The sequence below is a fragment of the Trichosurus vulpecula genome, chromosome 6 (assembly GCF_011100635.1).
Source record: "Trichosurus vulpecula isolate mTriVul1 chromosome 6, mTriVul1.pri, whole genome shotgun sequence".
In the NCBI taxonomy this organism is placed as follows: domain Eukaryota; kingdom Metazoa; phylum Chordata; class Mammalia; order Diprotodontia; family Phalangeridae; genus Trichosurus; species Trichosurus vulpecula.
Genome location: NC_050578.1, coordinates 278,422,338 through 278,435,997, shown reverse-complemented (window position 1 = coordinate 278,435,997; position 13,660 = coordinate 278,422,338). Strand labels below are relative to the sequence as shown.

The 13,660-nt window shown below is 51.1% G+C and overlaps 1 protein-coding gene across 1 annotated transcript; it reads left to right on the top strand.

Moving 5' to 3' along the window:
• Positions 1 to 53: 53 nt before the first annotated feature.
• Positions 54 to 12,681, top strand: MRPL21 (mitochondrial ribosomal protein L21). Its single transcript, XM_036764736.1, has 7 exons — positions 54 to 170; positions 2,546 to 2,603; positions 3,597 to 3,682; positions 5,414 to 5,577; positions 9,612 to 9,664; positions 10,129 to 10,232; positions 12,458 to 12,681. Exons 1-7 carry the CDS (start codon positions 80 to 82, stop codon positions 12,520 to 12,522), a joined length of 621 nt encoding a protein of 206 aa, XP_036620631.1. The 5' UTR covers positions 54 to 79; the 3' UTR covers positions 12,523 to 12,681.
• The last annotated feature ends 979 nt before the right edge of the window (positions 12,682 to 13,660 follow it).

Sequence of the window (13,660 nt, the reverse complement as noted above, 5' to 3'; positions counted from 1 at the left end):
TGGCAGGAAATCCCGCCCACTGCTCCTCCGCGCCGCTTCCGCTTCCGGGGCGGCCGGCGGAAGCGGAAGCGACGGCAGTATGGCGGCAGCAGCGGCTCGGGCGGCCCTCGGGGCCCTCCTGTGGCGGCGCCTCCGCCTCCCGGCGTCCCCCGGGGCGAGCCCTGGAGCGGGTGAGAAAAACTCGGGGCCCTCCCCCCACCCCCGCCTGCCTCGGTGTCCCCCTCAGTCTACAGAGGGCGTCAGTGTCCCGGCTCCGACTTCTGATCTCTTGATCCTGAGCGCTGCCTCTCGTGCCGCGGCCTGCCTCAGTTTCCCTCTCTGTCTCCGGTGTCTCTGGAGGCCTTCAGCGCAGACGCCCCGACGGCCGGTTCACAAGCGCTGATAGAGCCGCGGCCCTCCAGACAGGGAAACTGAGGCCCGGGGACAGTGCCCCGCACACAGTAGGGGCATAATCCCCTGACTCTCCCCGCGCCCCCTCTTCCAAGGCCTCATAAAACCTGAGGGTCTGTGGGTGTTAGTGGCCGGGGTTGCGGACCCATCCGCCGACCTGCTGTATGCCAGGCCCTGCCCCCCCCCCCCACCCCCGGTAACTCTAGAGGCCTATTTAAAGCAGATGATGTCCTCAGCTGATGGGGGAGGGGCCCAGGGTGGTGATGGCAGCGCATCCCAGGCGAGGGGCACAGCCTGGGTAAAGGACCGGCAGTGGAAGAATCAGCGGGAATCTGGCCCGATGAGGCTGGGTAAAGGGCAAAGAGGAGAGGGGTAGGAAGGGGCCAGTGGGGTGCCGGAGCTTATGGAGAAGGGGCAGTAACTGCTGTAGACAGAAGGCGCAGACTCTCTGCTTCAGGCAGAGGACCCTTGCCTTCCGGTTCCATCACAGCTGGACATCAGCCTGGGCCATTCCTTTGGTAGGGGGGTTGGGTTTGGACAAGGTGTCAGAAAGCCCCCCCTCCCATGTTCAAGGTGCACAATTCTGGAATTAGATTCGGAAGAAATCTGGAGATGGGAGGAAAGTGAGGGGGCCTGGCCAGAGCCGGCCCGTCAGGATTTGAACTCAGATCCTCAGAGTCCCCGTCCATCCTCCGCTCAGTGCAGCGCGTAGAGGCCATCGTCCAGAAGGCTTCTGTCCAGCTTCCACCCTCTACGTCCTTGGAGACCATCCTCACATCCCTGAGTCCTCTGTCCTTGAGGCTCCACAGCCAAGGCCTGGCTGCTCTCAGGGAGCCAGGGAACCTGGCCTGTTTGTCATCATGAAGCAGTACAGACCCTTTCCTTTGGATGTTTTAAGTGGGACGGCAACTGAAGGTGACCTGCAGCTGCCTGAGCCACCCAAGGCCGGCCCGGGTCCTGGACAGTAATGCTGGGGGTTCTTTTCCCAACTTGGGGCTCCATCCCACCCCTGCACCCCACATGTGGTGGCGGGGTTGCAGTGAACGCACCGGCCCATCTCAGAAGTGGGAAGCAAAGGCACAGCTGAGGCCGGGCCAGGCTGGAGGTCCCCAGACCAGCGAGGGAAGGAGCGCCGCGGGTCAGATCTCCCCGAGTCTTCGGGCCCCGCGTGTCACACCAGATTTGGTTGGGAGTGTGATCAGTTTCGCTGAAACTTATTTTTCTCTTCGTCCTCTTTAGATTTAACAAAATGATTTGTTCTGAGGGAGGAAGGAAAGGGGGAAGTGGGCATCGAGGAAAATCTGGGGCTTTTAAAGTCAGGGAATGTGTGATTTTATCTTTGTCTTCCCAGCACATAGTAGGGGCTTAATCAGTGTTGCATTCATTTATAGACAGGGCCTGCGCCCTCTTGGAATTTACTATTTAGTTGGGGAGGAAACAAGTATGAGCAGCAACATTTGGTGCTTAACTGTTTGGCACCACCTGTGTACATGCAGGTGTCAGACTCCCACCAGCTCCCCAGGCTGTAGGAACCAGATTAAAATGTAATTGGGAAATGTCTAGCAAGGTAAGTGAAGACAGACAACATGGATGTTTGTGGTTTTCTGAGTCGTTCTGCAGCTGGAGAGATAGATCCTCTGCCTTTGAGCCAGTGACGGCCCCGTGGGAGGGGGCTGCAGGGGTAGCCTGGCCCAGAGACCAATGCCAATTAAAAAAAAAAAAAGATGTGAATTTTTAAATGTTTTAAAATGACAACAAGAAGGTTTCTAGCTTGAGAGCAGCTATCAGCGCCACAGGAAAGGCAAAAGCTTCCCTAGAAACATGGAGATGAGCGATAGATGGCTCAGTAAGACCCCCCCCCCCCACTGGGGAGGGGGGGGTCTTACTGAGCCATCCATCCCCTCCCCCCGGCAGTGGGGGGTTCAGATAGCTGAGAAGCCTGGGCCATGGCCTCAAATTGTTGGTCACGTTCCTACCACATGCAAGGCTGGGAGCCAAGTGAGACGACTAGGTTCCAGTCCCAGCTGCGGCCCCTCTGCTGGGGCTCCATGGACAAGACTGTTCTTTGCACACCCCCCCCCACCCAAGCCATTGTCTTCCCACTCGAGGGATTGTCTTTTCTAACCATTGATTGCCTGTTTTTTTTTCTTTTTAGTTCATCCTTGGCCTGCTTTTCAAAGTCACAGTTCCCAGAGCACTTCTGCTCAGGAAAGGTAACAGAGCTTGGGGGTCTGTTGGTCTGTCTTTGGGGACCGTTTGTAAAAGCATGTTCTGCGTGTCTTTAGGTGTGCAGAATTACCTGACTTTTTCCTAGACCTTCATTTGATACTGTATCTCCTTAGCTGTCTGGGAGAATATATAGATAGAACCATGGGAAGAAAGAGAGTAGTGAGCTGTGACATAGCCTCATTGTGCCCGGCTAGGGACACGTGATTCTGAGCCCGTAAAGATCACGCCATCCTCAGGACCAGCTGTTCCTGTGAGGAGGAGATGATGCTGCTCGAGAAGCCGCATGTTTGAGAAAACCAACCCCTCTGGATTGTGGGAATTTCCTTGGTTTGTTGTCATTCACATTTCCTCTCCTCATTCGGATATGTTGAGTTGAGGTATCAATAGGACGTGCAGGTCAAGACGTCCAGTAGACGGTCATGCCAGACTGGGGGTCGAGAGTGAGGTTAGGGCTGGACAAAGAGATCGGAGAACCATCTGCAGAGAGATGGCCATTGAGTCATGGTGGTCGATGAGCTCCTGGATGGAGGAATCCTGTCGGCCTGGGAACACCGGGGGCCACTAATCCATGTGGAAGGGTCCCCACTACATGGTGGTTTTGTTTTAAGATGGGTCATTGTCTGCTTTATTGCCTTCTAGTTTGGTTAAATACTCTGGCTCAAGTCCCACTCAGGAGTGTTGTGGGGCCCCAGGTGACTCCTCTGTGTGAGGGCAGGAGAAGCTTGCAGGGGAATGTCCTCCCGACCCTCCCCCTCCACACCTCTTTCAGACATTTGCACATTTCTAATGAATTCAGGTCCACAACTTGCTTTGGCTCTGGGCAGCGTAGCCTGACAAATGGCTTATTGCTGGGATGGCCCAGCCTGGCACTGGCCTTTTATTCACATTCAGTCTGGAAAGTTTCTGTCTGCCTTTAAACATGCTTAGTTTTTCAAGGCAGGAATCTACATCAGCCTCACTGCCGATGTTCTCTACAGGGTCCTCCCCAAAACGTCACTGACTTCAGCTCCATGGCCTAAAATCATACTTCCAGATCCCAAGGAAGAGACTGAGCGTCACCGAGGTAAATGTTTCCGTTATAAGGCAGGCACCAAAAAGCCGGAATTCCTCTGGCCCTTCCCGCCTACATTTGCAGTCAGAGCAGTGTCAAAACTCACCTAAAGCTTTTGCCCATTGGTTACATATTAATTGTAGCCCACATGTCATTACTAATCCATCTCATGTCCACAGGAAAAGGCCAGACTATTCTCAGTGTGTGAAAAAAAAAGTACGTGGAACATTTTTCATCATCCACTTTCTTAATAGAAATTGAGAAGTAAAAGACTCCGAAATGTGCAGATTGGAGATACATCATCTAATTCAGGGGGTTTGCAGGTGGAGTCCAGGCTTCATGGATAGTTTTCAGTCAAATCAGCAAACAGTAAGCACCTGCTGTGTGCCAGGCACAGTCCTAGGTGCTGGGGGTACAAAGACAGGCAAAAGAAAACCAGTCCCTGCCCTCGGAGCTCCCAGTCTAACATGGGAGACACCTGCAGGTGTCTGTGTAGAGATGAGTCCTAGACAGGATCTGAATCAGAAATCCTCCAGAGAGAGAAGGCGCTGGCACTGCGGGGGGTCAGGAAAGGCTTCTCACAGAAGGTAGGCTTTTTGGAAGCCAGGAGGCAAAGATGAGGAAGGAGAAAATGTCAGGCAGAGTGGTAGCTGGTGAAGACTTGGATGGGAGGGAAAATTGCTTCTTTATTCTCGCTCGCTTGGTCTCCTCTGCAGTCCTGTGGAAGCTCGGGTCTAACCCCATGCCCTCCTTTCAGAGGTGAGGGAGGTGAGGTGCTCAGAAAGCCAGTGACTCGGCTCCCTAGTGGCCCACCCCAGAGGCTCACTGCCCCTGGGAGGAGCTGGGACTGCCAGGGATCAGAGACAAATCCCAGGAGGCAACACCTGCTTCCAAATGGCTCTTTTTAGTTCTGAAAGACCCGACTCTTCCATCTCAGGTTTCACCCCCATTTCCACATCTCCTCTGGTCACTGCACTGTCTGCTGGGTTGGTTCATGGATGGGCTTCATTTAGTGGAAATACCGTTTTCTGGCCACTGACAGTGGCCCAAGTTTCCATGAAAACAGTGGGGGGAGGGGAGAGTATCAGGTGCCCTCTGTGTGCCAACACTTTGACAGATGCCTCATTGGGCCTTCACGACAACCCTGGGAGGGACATGCTGTTGTTACCACCTTACAGTTGAAGAAACTGAGGCAGGTGGTGGTGAGCAACTTGCCCAGCGTCCCCCAGCTGCTGAGTTTCCGAGTCTGAAGTTGCTCTGGTCTCCTGACTCCCGACCCAGAACTGTGTTTACAGCGGCGCCTCCTAGCGACCCTTAGTGGTGCCACAGACATGTACGAGGGGCCCACAGACCTGTCCACATGGGCTGAGCTATTAGAGGGATTCATGCACCATGGTCCGAGAGCCAGCGCTTAGGCCCTTGGCTTCATTTTTGGACAAAAGGGTCTCTACGTGGCACAGTGCCCAGAGCTCCAGGCCTCGAGTTGGGAAGACCTGAGTTCAAACCTAGCTTTAGACACATACTAGGTGTGGGACCTTCGGCAAGTCATCACAGCACCTGCCTCCCTCCTGGGGTGTTTATGAGGATGTAACAAGGTCATGTTTGTAAAACGTGGGCCATTCTTAATTTTGCCATCACTGCTAAAGGCCTTAACTTCAACACCGAGCTCACAGGCCCGCCCCAGCATCGGCTCTCTGAGGGCTAACCAAGGCTCCATGTCCTTGTTTGTTCATTCGTTTTCAGAGGTTCTCCGGCGGGTGAATGAACTGATCGCCACCGGACAGTATGGCCGGCTCTTCGCTGTGGTCCACTTTGCCAGCCGGCAGTGGAAGGTGACCGACGGGGACCTGATTATGATTGAGAACACATTGGAGGCCAAATGCGGAGAAAGGATTCGAATGGAGAAGGTGAGAGTGCGAGGCCGGCAGGGCCTGGCTTTACAGAACATTTCTTCCCCACACAGGACAGTGTTTTACTAAAAGCAGGCACTTCTGGGGCCTTTTGGCCAAGACGCAGCTTCCTGGGTGTTCCAACAATCCGGCTAGCAGCTTCTGTGGGGGTGTAAGATCCACCAACAACCAGCACCCAGAAAGCTGCCAACACAGGTCCTTTTGATGTGCTTTACTTAAGGGGTTTTATGTTAAGGGGTTAACAATCTTACTTTAATCCAGCATACGAATAACATCCACTTAGTTCAGGGGGAAAAGCCAGCACCCTGAATTGCAGACCGAATACAATTCATAATAGTCAACATTTGGGTGTACAGCCGGGGAGCTCATTAGAAGGGCTGGCCCAGAGTCACGCACCACTCCTGCTAGCGAGAACGCTAACCTTTGTGCTTATATATCCTGTTCAGGGCCAGAGGGGCCTGACCTCACTCAGGCTAGGCATGGAGAGCTTCCCCACCCCCAATGTCACATCAGATACAAATCAGTGGCTCCCAATTGTCTCAGTGCTGAGAAATACAAAAACATCCCACTTTATCTGCTCCATTCAAACAAAGGCCAGAGTCGTTAAAGGTCAACAGCAAAAAGTCCCCCCTTAATTACTATTGCACTGGGCCATGGGACTGGGCCTGGCATGTCCCATTCTCCTTCTGCATTCCCTCTGTGCCCTGTGCTGGAGCCCTTGTACCAGAGCCGGCTTCCCGCTTCGCCAGGCTGCTGCAGAAGGAGGTACAGGAGCCAAGCCCTGGCAAGGATGGGGAGTTCACCACCTTTGGCAGCAGCCCATTGTACTTTGGGGCATCACTAAGTCCTGCCTCCCCTTTAGTGCTGTTTCCACTGATAAAATCCTCTCGGGTCTTGATATTGAACCTTCTGGCAGGGCCAAGGACTGTAGGGGGAGAGCTCTCCTTTCTGGGTGTCCATCACTGACTGCAGAGTCTGCAGGAGCAGGTCCAGGCTGCGTCTCCCTGGGCCATCTCCCATACAGCTACCCTTCAGATACTAGGATTCAGTCACCCTTGAGCCTTCTCCAAGCTAAACATCCCCAGGTCCTTCTCTGGGCACATTAACCATCTTATTAACAGCCTTCTTGAAATGGGGCACTCAGAACTGGGCATGACCCTCCAGATGAGTCGGGCCTTCGGCTTTGTAAGTATTTACTGAATAGGGTTTGGCATTCAGCCTTATCCAGTTTCATCTTCTTGGATTTGGCCCAGCATTGTAGCCCAGCAGGGTCCTTCCACACCCAGAATGTGCTCCTCCTCTCGGCTGCCAACACCTTGATAGTAAGGTACACCTTCCTGGGGCCACCTACAGACCCCTGGGGTGCTCCCCAGAGAACTGCAGATGGAGTCTGGCCATGGGGCCAATTCCAAACCTACCTCCCTGCAGGATTATCTAGGCCAGAACAGGAGAGACCTTGTTGGAAACTTTGCTAAAACCTAGGGGAGCACAGCAGCCCTGATCTGTATGTCTCCCTGCTGTGTGGCTCTTCCTAAGACTCTTGGGTTCTCCTCTGTAAAAGCCTTTCAGAGGCTAGAAGACAGTCTTCGTGCCTACCTGCCCTCCCAAGTCATCGCCTCCAGTCCCAGAGCAGAGCTTAGCCTGCTGACTAGCACCGTGGCAGGTCTTTGTCATCGCCGTGCACATCCCAGCATCTCCCCAGAAACCACGCCAGGCTTGCTGCCTTCTTGTTTGCTGACTCATCTTCCCTTTTCTGAAAGGAGGGCCGCCCTTTGCCCTTTACCTCTTCTTCCAGAGACTGCCGACAGTGGCTCAGACATCTCATCTGCCACTTCTTTCAGGACCCCAGGATGAAGTTCATCTCGGCCTGGGGACTTCAGTTCAGTCAAGGACAGTAGAGGCTCTCCTCTTCTCTCCCTGTTTGCCAGTTCTGTCCTTTCTGGCCCAAAGATCATTCTCCTTGGCAGAAAAAACAGAAGGGAAATTGGAATTCAGCTGCTCCACCTTCTCTCTATGGGCCATGAGCATTCCATCCCCCCCAGGCAGCTTACAGTACTTTCCTTTTTGAGGAGAAAACCCTGGTAGTTGTCCTTGGCTTCCTTCATTCACCAGCTTCAGCTTATTGAGTTTGAGCATTCCTGATTAGAGGGCCGCGCTCGATTTTTTCCTCATCTTCTGCTAGCTAGTCTGGTTTCCAGTCTTCATGTTGGACTCTGATCTCCTTCATCACCTTTGCGAGGATGGCTTTTGGCGAGCATCCACCTTCTTCCTTTAGGCCTCACCTGACATCCTAGCATCAGTAAGAGGAACATCGAAGAGGGTCATTTAGTTCATGACGTCTTCAAGGAGTTCTGAACAGTTCAGATGTATGGATGGCAGATGCTTTGCTTTAAAGAGCCTTTTTGCAGTTTTAGCATTAAAATGTTTTTGTAAATCTTCTCCATTTTTCTTTTTTGTCTCCTGTTTTCATCCTTGAATGCCCTTGGGATGGTTTCGTTTAGCTAGGTGTCTTATCAAGCTTTCTTTAAATTGGTTTAATCCTGCACTCCTTTTCTTTGCTTTAGTAGGTGATACCACTTGTAACCATTCTTCATGGTAGGATTTTTACAGACAAGTTTCTATTTGCAATGTTTCTATTTCAAACAACACCGAAGTCAACTAAAAATTAATTGGAAGAATAACTTTAACAGAGTAGCCCAATATAAAATAAGCCTGTGCGGATTATTAGCCTTTATACATTTTACCAACAAAATCCCGCAGAAAGGGCTGGAAAGAGAAATTCTGCCTACAAATAGTACCTTCAGCAGTTCAGGAGGGGGGAAGGGCACCGGAGGTGAGATGGCAGTTTTGGTGACAGAAAATTGATGGAGTTTTGCACAAACAGAATTCTTGTAGTTAGAATTAGAAGGGAAGAACTGGAGGAAAAAAGTCTTCGCAGTACGTTTCTCTGGTAAAAGTCTCATTGCCAAGACGCTGATTCAAATATATGAGGATAGTCATTCCCCAGTAAGATAAATGGTCCGACATCAGGAGGCAGAAGAAACCTGAGCAATCCACAACCAAAAACGCCCCAAATCACGGTTGACTGAAAATTAAAGTGACTTTGAGGTTCAACCTCACACTTACCAGATTAACAAAGAGGACAAAAAAGGACAATGGTGGTGGTTAGAAAGGTGCTGGAAAGGCACACTCGTGCGTTGTTGGTGGTACTGGGAATGGATAACAGGCCTAGCCTTCTGTTGCTGCCCCTGTTTGCCTCCTGGCTCCCTTCAGGGTGAGCTGAAATCCACCTTCCTGGTCATCCGTGAATACCAGTACCTTCCCTCTGCTAGAACCTCCGTCGGATCCTGGCTCTAACTCTTTTTTCTGTGGCCTTTTGCAGATTGTCTCCCATGTTAAACTGGGAGCTCCTTGCTTTGTAATCCCTGGGCTTATCACAGTGTCTGGCACATAGCAGGTGCCTAATAAATGCTTGCTGATTTGATGAAACCCTGCACACTCTTTTGACCCAGTGCTACCAGAGCATGTGAACACACACACACCCCTTCATAGTTGTATTCCTTGGTGCTCAGCACTTTTCCCACCTTTGCATGGAACGCACAAATTACCAGAGTGGATTTTGGCTTGATTTGGTTACTGAAAGGAAAAGAAGTTCCTTTTAAAGAGTGGGACCTCAATCCTAGTCCTTCAACTAAGACTTGAATTGGCCCAGCAGTGCCAGCTCCTCCACCTAGGGGTCTCTGGTGTGGGCTCTCTTGAGACGTCCCCCAGCGCCCCAAGCTCCTTGTCCCCATTTCTCTGCCGCTAGCTGAGATGCAGTGCATGAAGGAGACTGCCGTCTCTGGCTTCTCTGTCATCGGAGCGTCACCTAGAAAGGGCATTTTTACTGCTAATGGGAGAATTTAGCAGTGAGCCAAAGAGCAGGTGCCTGAGGTTTTGGGTAAAAGTGAACGCTGCTGCCTGTGTTTGAAATGTCGCCATTCTGTGGGTGGGGAGCTGGGGGCTGAGAGTATTCCATCCAACTTTTCCAGGTCTTACTGGTCGGTGCTGATGACTTCACGTTAATTGGAAAGCCGCTCCTCGGGTAAGCTACTCCTTACTTAATAACCACGCAGCAGACATTGTTGGTTTAGGAGCCGGGGGGAAGGTTTGCACATCTGTCCTTGTACACACAGAGCGTTCCTTCAGTAGCACTGGGAGGGTGCTCAGGTCCATTATGCCAAAAGTGGGAAAAGAAAGTGGCTGGAGAGCAGCCAAAAGGACCTGCCCAAGGCCAGCTAGCATCGTCGCTGGCGGAGCCAGGATTCGCACTCTGGCCTCTGACTTACAGTCCTGTGCCGTGCTGACTTTTGAGTACTGTGCATGCCTCTGTAGACAGGCAGGCCTAGCATGGTCCTAACTAGGCCGGCTGTCAGGAGGATCCAGGGGAGTCTTGTGGAGAACCCTCCAGACGTGTTTGAATGCTGACTTTCATCATCATCACTGTTGTGGTGGTTGTTACTGAATCTGGAAAAGAGTCTTAAAAGATAAATGTTTGCTTCCTTTTAGACTGGATCTTGTCCGTGTAGAAGCCACAGTTATTGAAAAGACTGAGTCATGGCCAAGAATCTACATGAAGTTTAGAAAAAGGAAAAATTTCAGAAAAAAGAAAAGTAAGTTGGAAAAACTGGTACTTGGCAATGAATTGTCCATGGCTGCCATCGGGTTCTGACTGAGCTCTACAAAGGCTTGATGGCCTGTGGGAGTGCTCCCCATCCAGGGCTCGGGGGGCTGAGCCTTTGGGGAGCCCTGGGACAGGGTCGTATAGAGCTCAGAGGTTTTACAGGCAGATTAGGGGCCAGCGCCAGAAGGGGCCCAGGCCAACCTGAGCTTCCTGAGCATGCTCTGCGTGCAGGACACAGTGCTCAAGTGAGGGAGGCAAAGTACCCCTCGTACCCCTCCAGAGGTGCTCATTTAGAGGGAAGGTAAGATGTGCACAAAAAGATATGGTACAAGATGACAACTTAGACTAAGTGAAAATGGGGATGCCACAGGGATAGGTGACCAGGGGCAGGCAGCCAGGGTGGGCGGGAAGGGCCTTGATTTCTTGTCACATGGGGCCTGGGTAAAGAAATAGGCACATGGGGGAGCCACACCATAGTTTTTATGGTTGATAACTTCAGGTGTTTGAAAGGCTGTCACAGGGGGAGATGAGATTTCTTCTGTTGGACCCCAGAGGGCAGAACCAGGGTCAATGAGCCCTGTGTCAGGAGAACCTTGTCACCAGGAGAGCTGTCCCAGAGTGGGAGGGGCTCCCCCACCCTAGAAGTCACAGGCCACCTGTGGGGCCCGGGTAACAGGGGTTGCCGAGGTCCCTTCCATGGTGATTCTGTGAGTTCATAGAGCTCTTGGTGACATTTTGGACCTTGACAGTGAATGCTCAGAACAAAATCCGTGAGCTGGACAGGTGGCCACAGCATGTGCCCAAACCAGCACCCACATGCCCTCCAGGTCCAGGAGGATGGGCCCTCTTCCATCCAGGAGACTGCAATGAAGGCATTGGGTCACACCCACAACAAAGCAGGAATGGACAACCCTGAACTGAACGTCAAGTAGTAGGAGGGAAGGAAGAGGGACAGAGTTGTCTTAGCTCATGGCCACAACCCAACGCAAACCTGTTCCTTTGGGCAGCTTCCTGAAAAAACTCAAACCAGCCATCAAGGGTTGATGGAACTGAAGCATCATTATCTCTGGAGAAAAGCTTCCCATCTGTTGTGCCTGAAGAGGCCCAAAGCCCCAGCCCATACCCACCTTTTGTGGGACATTTTACAGATGAGGGAATTGAGCCATTGCTTAAGCCAGGAAGGATCAGAGTCTGATTTTAAACCCAGGTGTCCTGATTCCAAGGCCAGTACTCTTTATAGTACACCACAGCTGCCTCCCTGAGAGAAGAGGCTGTAATATCCTTAAGAGATGTAAATAGCAGAGGGCGCCTCCCCCCCACCCCAACCACCCCAGCCACAACTCTACTCCCTTGAACTTTTGGGAGTGGCTGTAGTTCCAGCCTTCACCTCTTCCATCCCCCAAGATCAGGAGGGAGGTCCCTGGTACATTCCTGAGCTGGTGCACCCTGGGTAACCTGACCCATCAAGGTCGTTCACACTGCCAAGCACCAGTCAGGGTGGGGCAACACCCCTCAGACAGATCCTGACCTTCAGCTAAATCTGCCTTCTGAGTCTTCATTGCTTAAACTCACCCGTATCCGAAGTAATTGTGGGCAGGTAGTGTCAGAGACAGCTGGCAATAGGTTGACCTGCCAGCTTGAGGCATTATCACCAGAGAAACTGAGGCAAGGGGTCCATTCATTGAATACAGATTGAGGAAGAGGAGGATGGTTTTAGGACCGCTCAGATGGCCCTTAATGAAAATAGGATGTCAAGGAAACACCCAGTCCATGGCTGGTTGTACTGAAGCACAGTCCTCTTTGTTCTAGGCCCTCCTGGAGTATCCTTGAACACATTACCTAATGCAGGGCAGTAGCCTGGTGCCACACCTCTCAAGGCACTGCTCATTCTCTTGTGCTGAGATTGTCCAGTAATTGAGCTTATTCAGGCTGGCTTTGCCACTGATCCCTTTTTTAAATTATACAGAGAGGTGCATGTTACTGACAGCAGCCCACAGTGATCAGGCCCTAAGGTATCATTCTCACAGTGCTACACTAGGGTCACCTCCAGCCCCTGTAAAAAGTGCTGAACCATTCATTTTTAATGAAAAAGATCCAGAAGCATTGCCTCTGGAACTGTCCAACAGAATACTCCTGTTGTCCTAGAATAGCTGATTTTAGTAATATGGATAACTGAGGATTAAACCCTGAAATCCTGTTTTCCATCTTTTTCAGTTTTTATAAAACCACAGACTGTCCTTCGGATAAACACTGTAGAGATTGCTCCAAGTTTGACCTGACTGTTTGGCTGATATTTACCTAAGTGTGAAAATAAACTGCGGGTTTGTTTTTTTAATGAGGACTAGTTTGATGTCTTCTTAATATTAAGTTATTTGTGTATCACTGTAGTTGTTTTATGGATTGATTCTGTACAATAAAGTCTTTAATACAAAAGTAATTAAACATAACCAAGAAATGGTCCAGCCCAGTTAGAAATAGGGTCCCCTGACTTGTCTAGGGACTTAAGGGTCATGTGAACCCTAAATGCCTCCGACTCTAATCTTCCAATTTCAGGGTCATGTGAGCCACAAGATGAAGGAGCATTACACTTTTTTTCTGATATCCACAACCTCTCAGACTTCTCCAAAAAAGAAACTGTGGGCCAAAGATAAAACAGCTCCAGCTGTCTCCCTGGTCTCAGAAAACCCAGAATCCAGAAGAAGGTTTAAAAAAAAAAAAATGAACTGGTGCTCATGGAACCTTCACTCAGCTCCCCTCCCTGACCTTCTACAGTACCAGCAGAGAGGCTTCACTAGCAGAGCCAAGGACACAACACAGGCTTACATACCCACCCTGACACCTGGTCCACCCTCTCCTTTCCAGTGCCATAGAGACCTCCCCCCAGCCCCAGAGCACCAACACTGAACTGTCAGAAATGGGCCAGAGAACTAAGAAGCAAGAGGGGTGGGATGTGGGCAACACTCCCCTAAGCTGAGGGAAAGAGCACAGCAACCAGCTGGAGCCAGCTGCCACTTGGGACAGAGCTCTAGGAATTGCACAGCGAGGGAGGTGCTGAGGTGCTTTGAGATCTAGCCTAGAAGGAAACCACCTCAGAGGGGAAGGAGTCAGAAAGTGAATTGGAGGGTGGGGGAGGGAAGAAGACATTGCCAAAGATCTCAGGAGGAAGAAAACTTAAGACCTTGAACATACGAGTTCTAATAAACAAGTTCAGGCATCTATGAACAAATAGTGCAAAAAAACGAGGAAATCCTCCAACCTGTGGAATGTGAGAATGTGGAACCACAACACACCATTCCTGAGCAGTTCAAAAGAGAAATGGGAGTGATGAGAAGAATTTATGGCCTGCCCGACAGAAATAATGGGTGGAATAGAAAAACTGAAATCTGCCAAGGCGAGTCTCACCAGAGAAATGAGGGA

What these genes read in the sequence shown, in the direction of transcription:
- MRPL21 (XM_036764736.1), top strand. Translation starts at nt 80, where the DNA reads ATGGCGGCAGCAGCGGCTCGGGCGGCCCTCGGGGCCCTCCTGTGGCGG. An exon ending in AGCACTTCTGCTCAGGAAAG is followed by an intron (nt 2,604 to 3,596) that starts GTAACAGAGCTT and finishes TGTTCTCTACAG; the next exon opens with GGTCCTCCCCAAAACGTCAC. An exon ending in AAAGGATTCGAATGGAGAAG is followed by an intron (nt 5,578 to 9,611) that starts GTGAGAGTGCGA and finishes CAACTTTTCCAG; the next exon opens with GTCTTACTGGTCGGTGCTGA.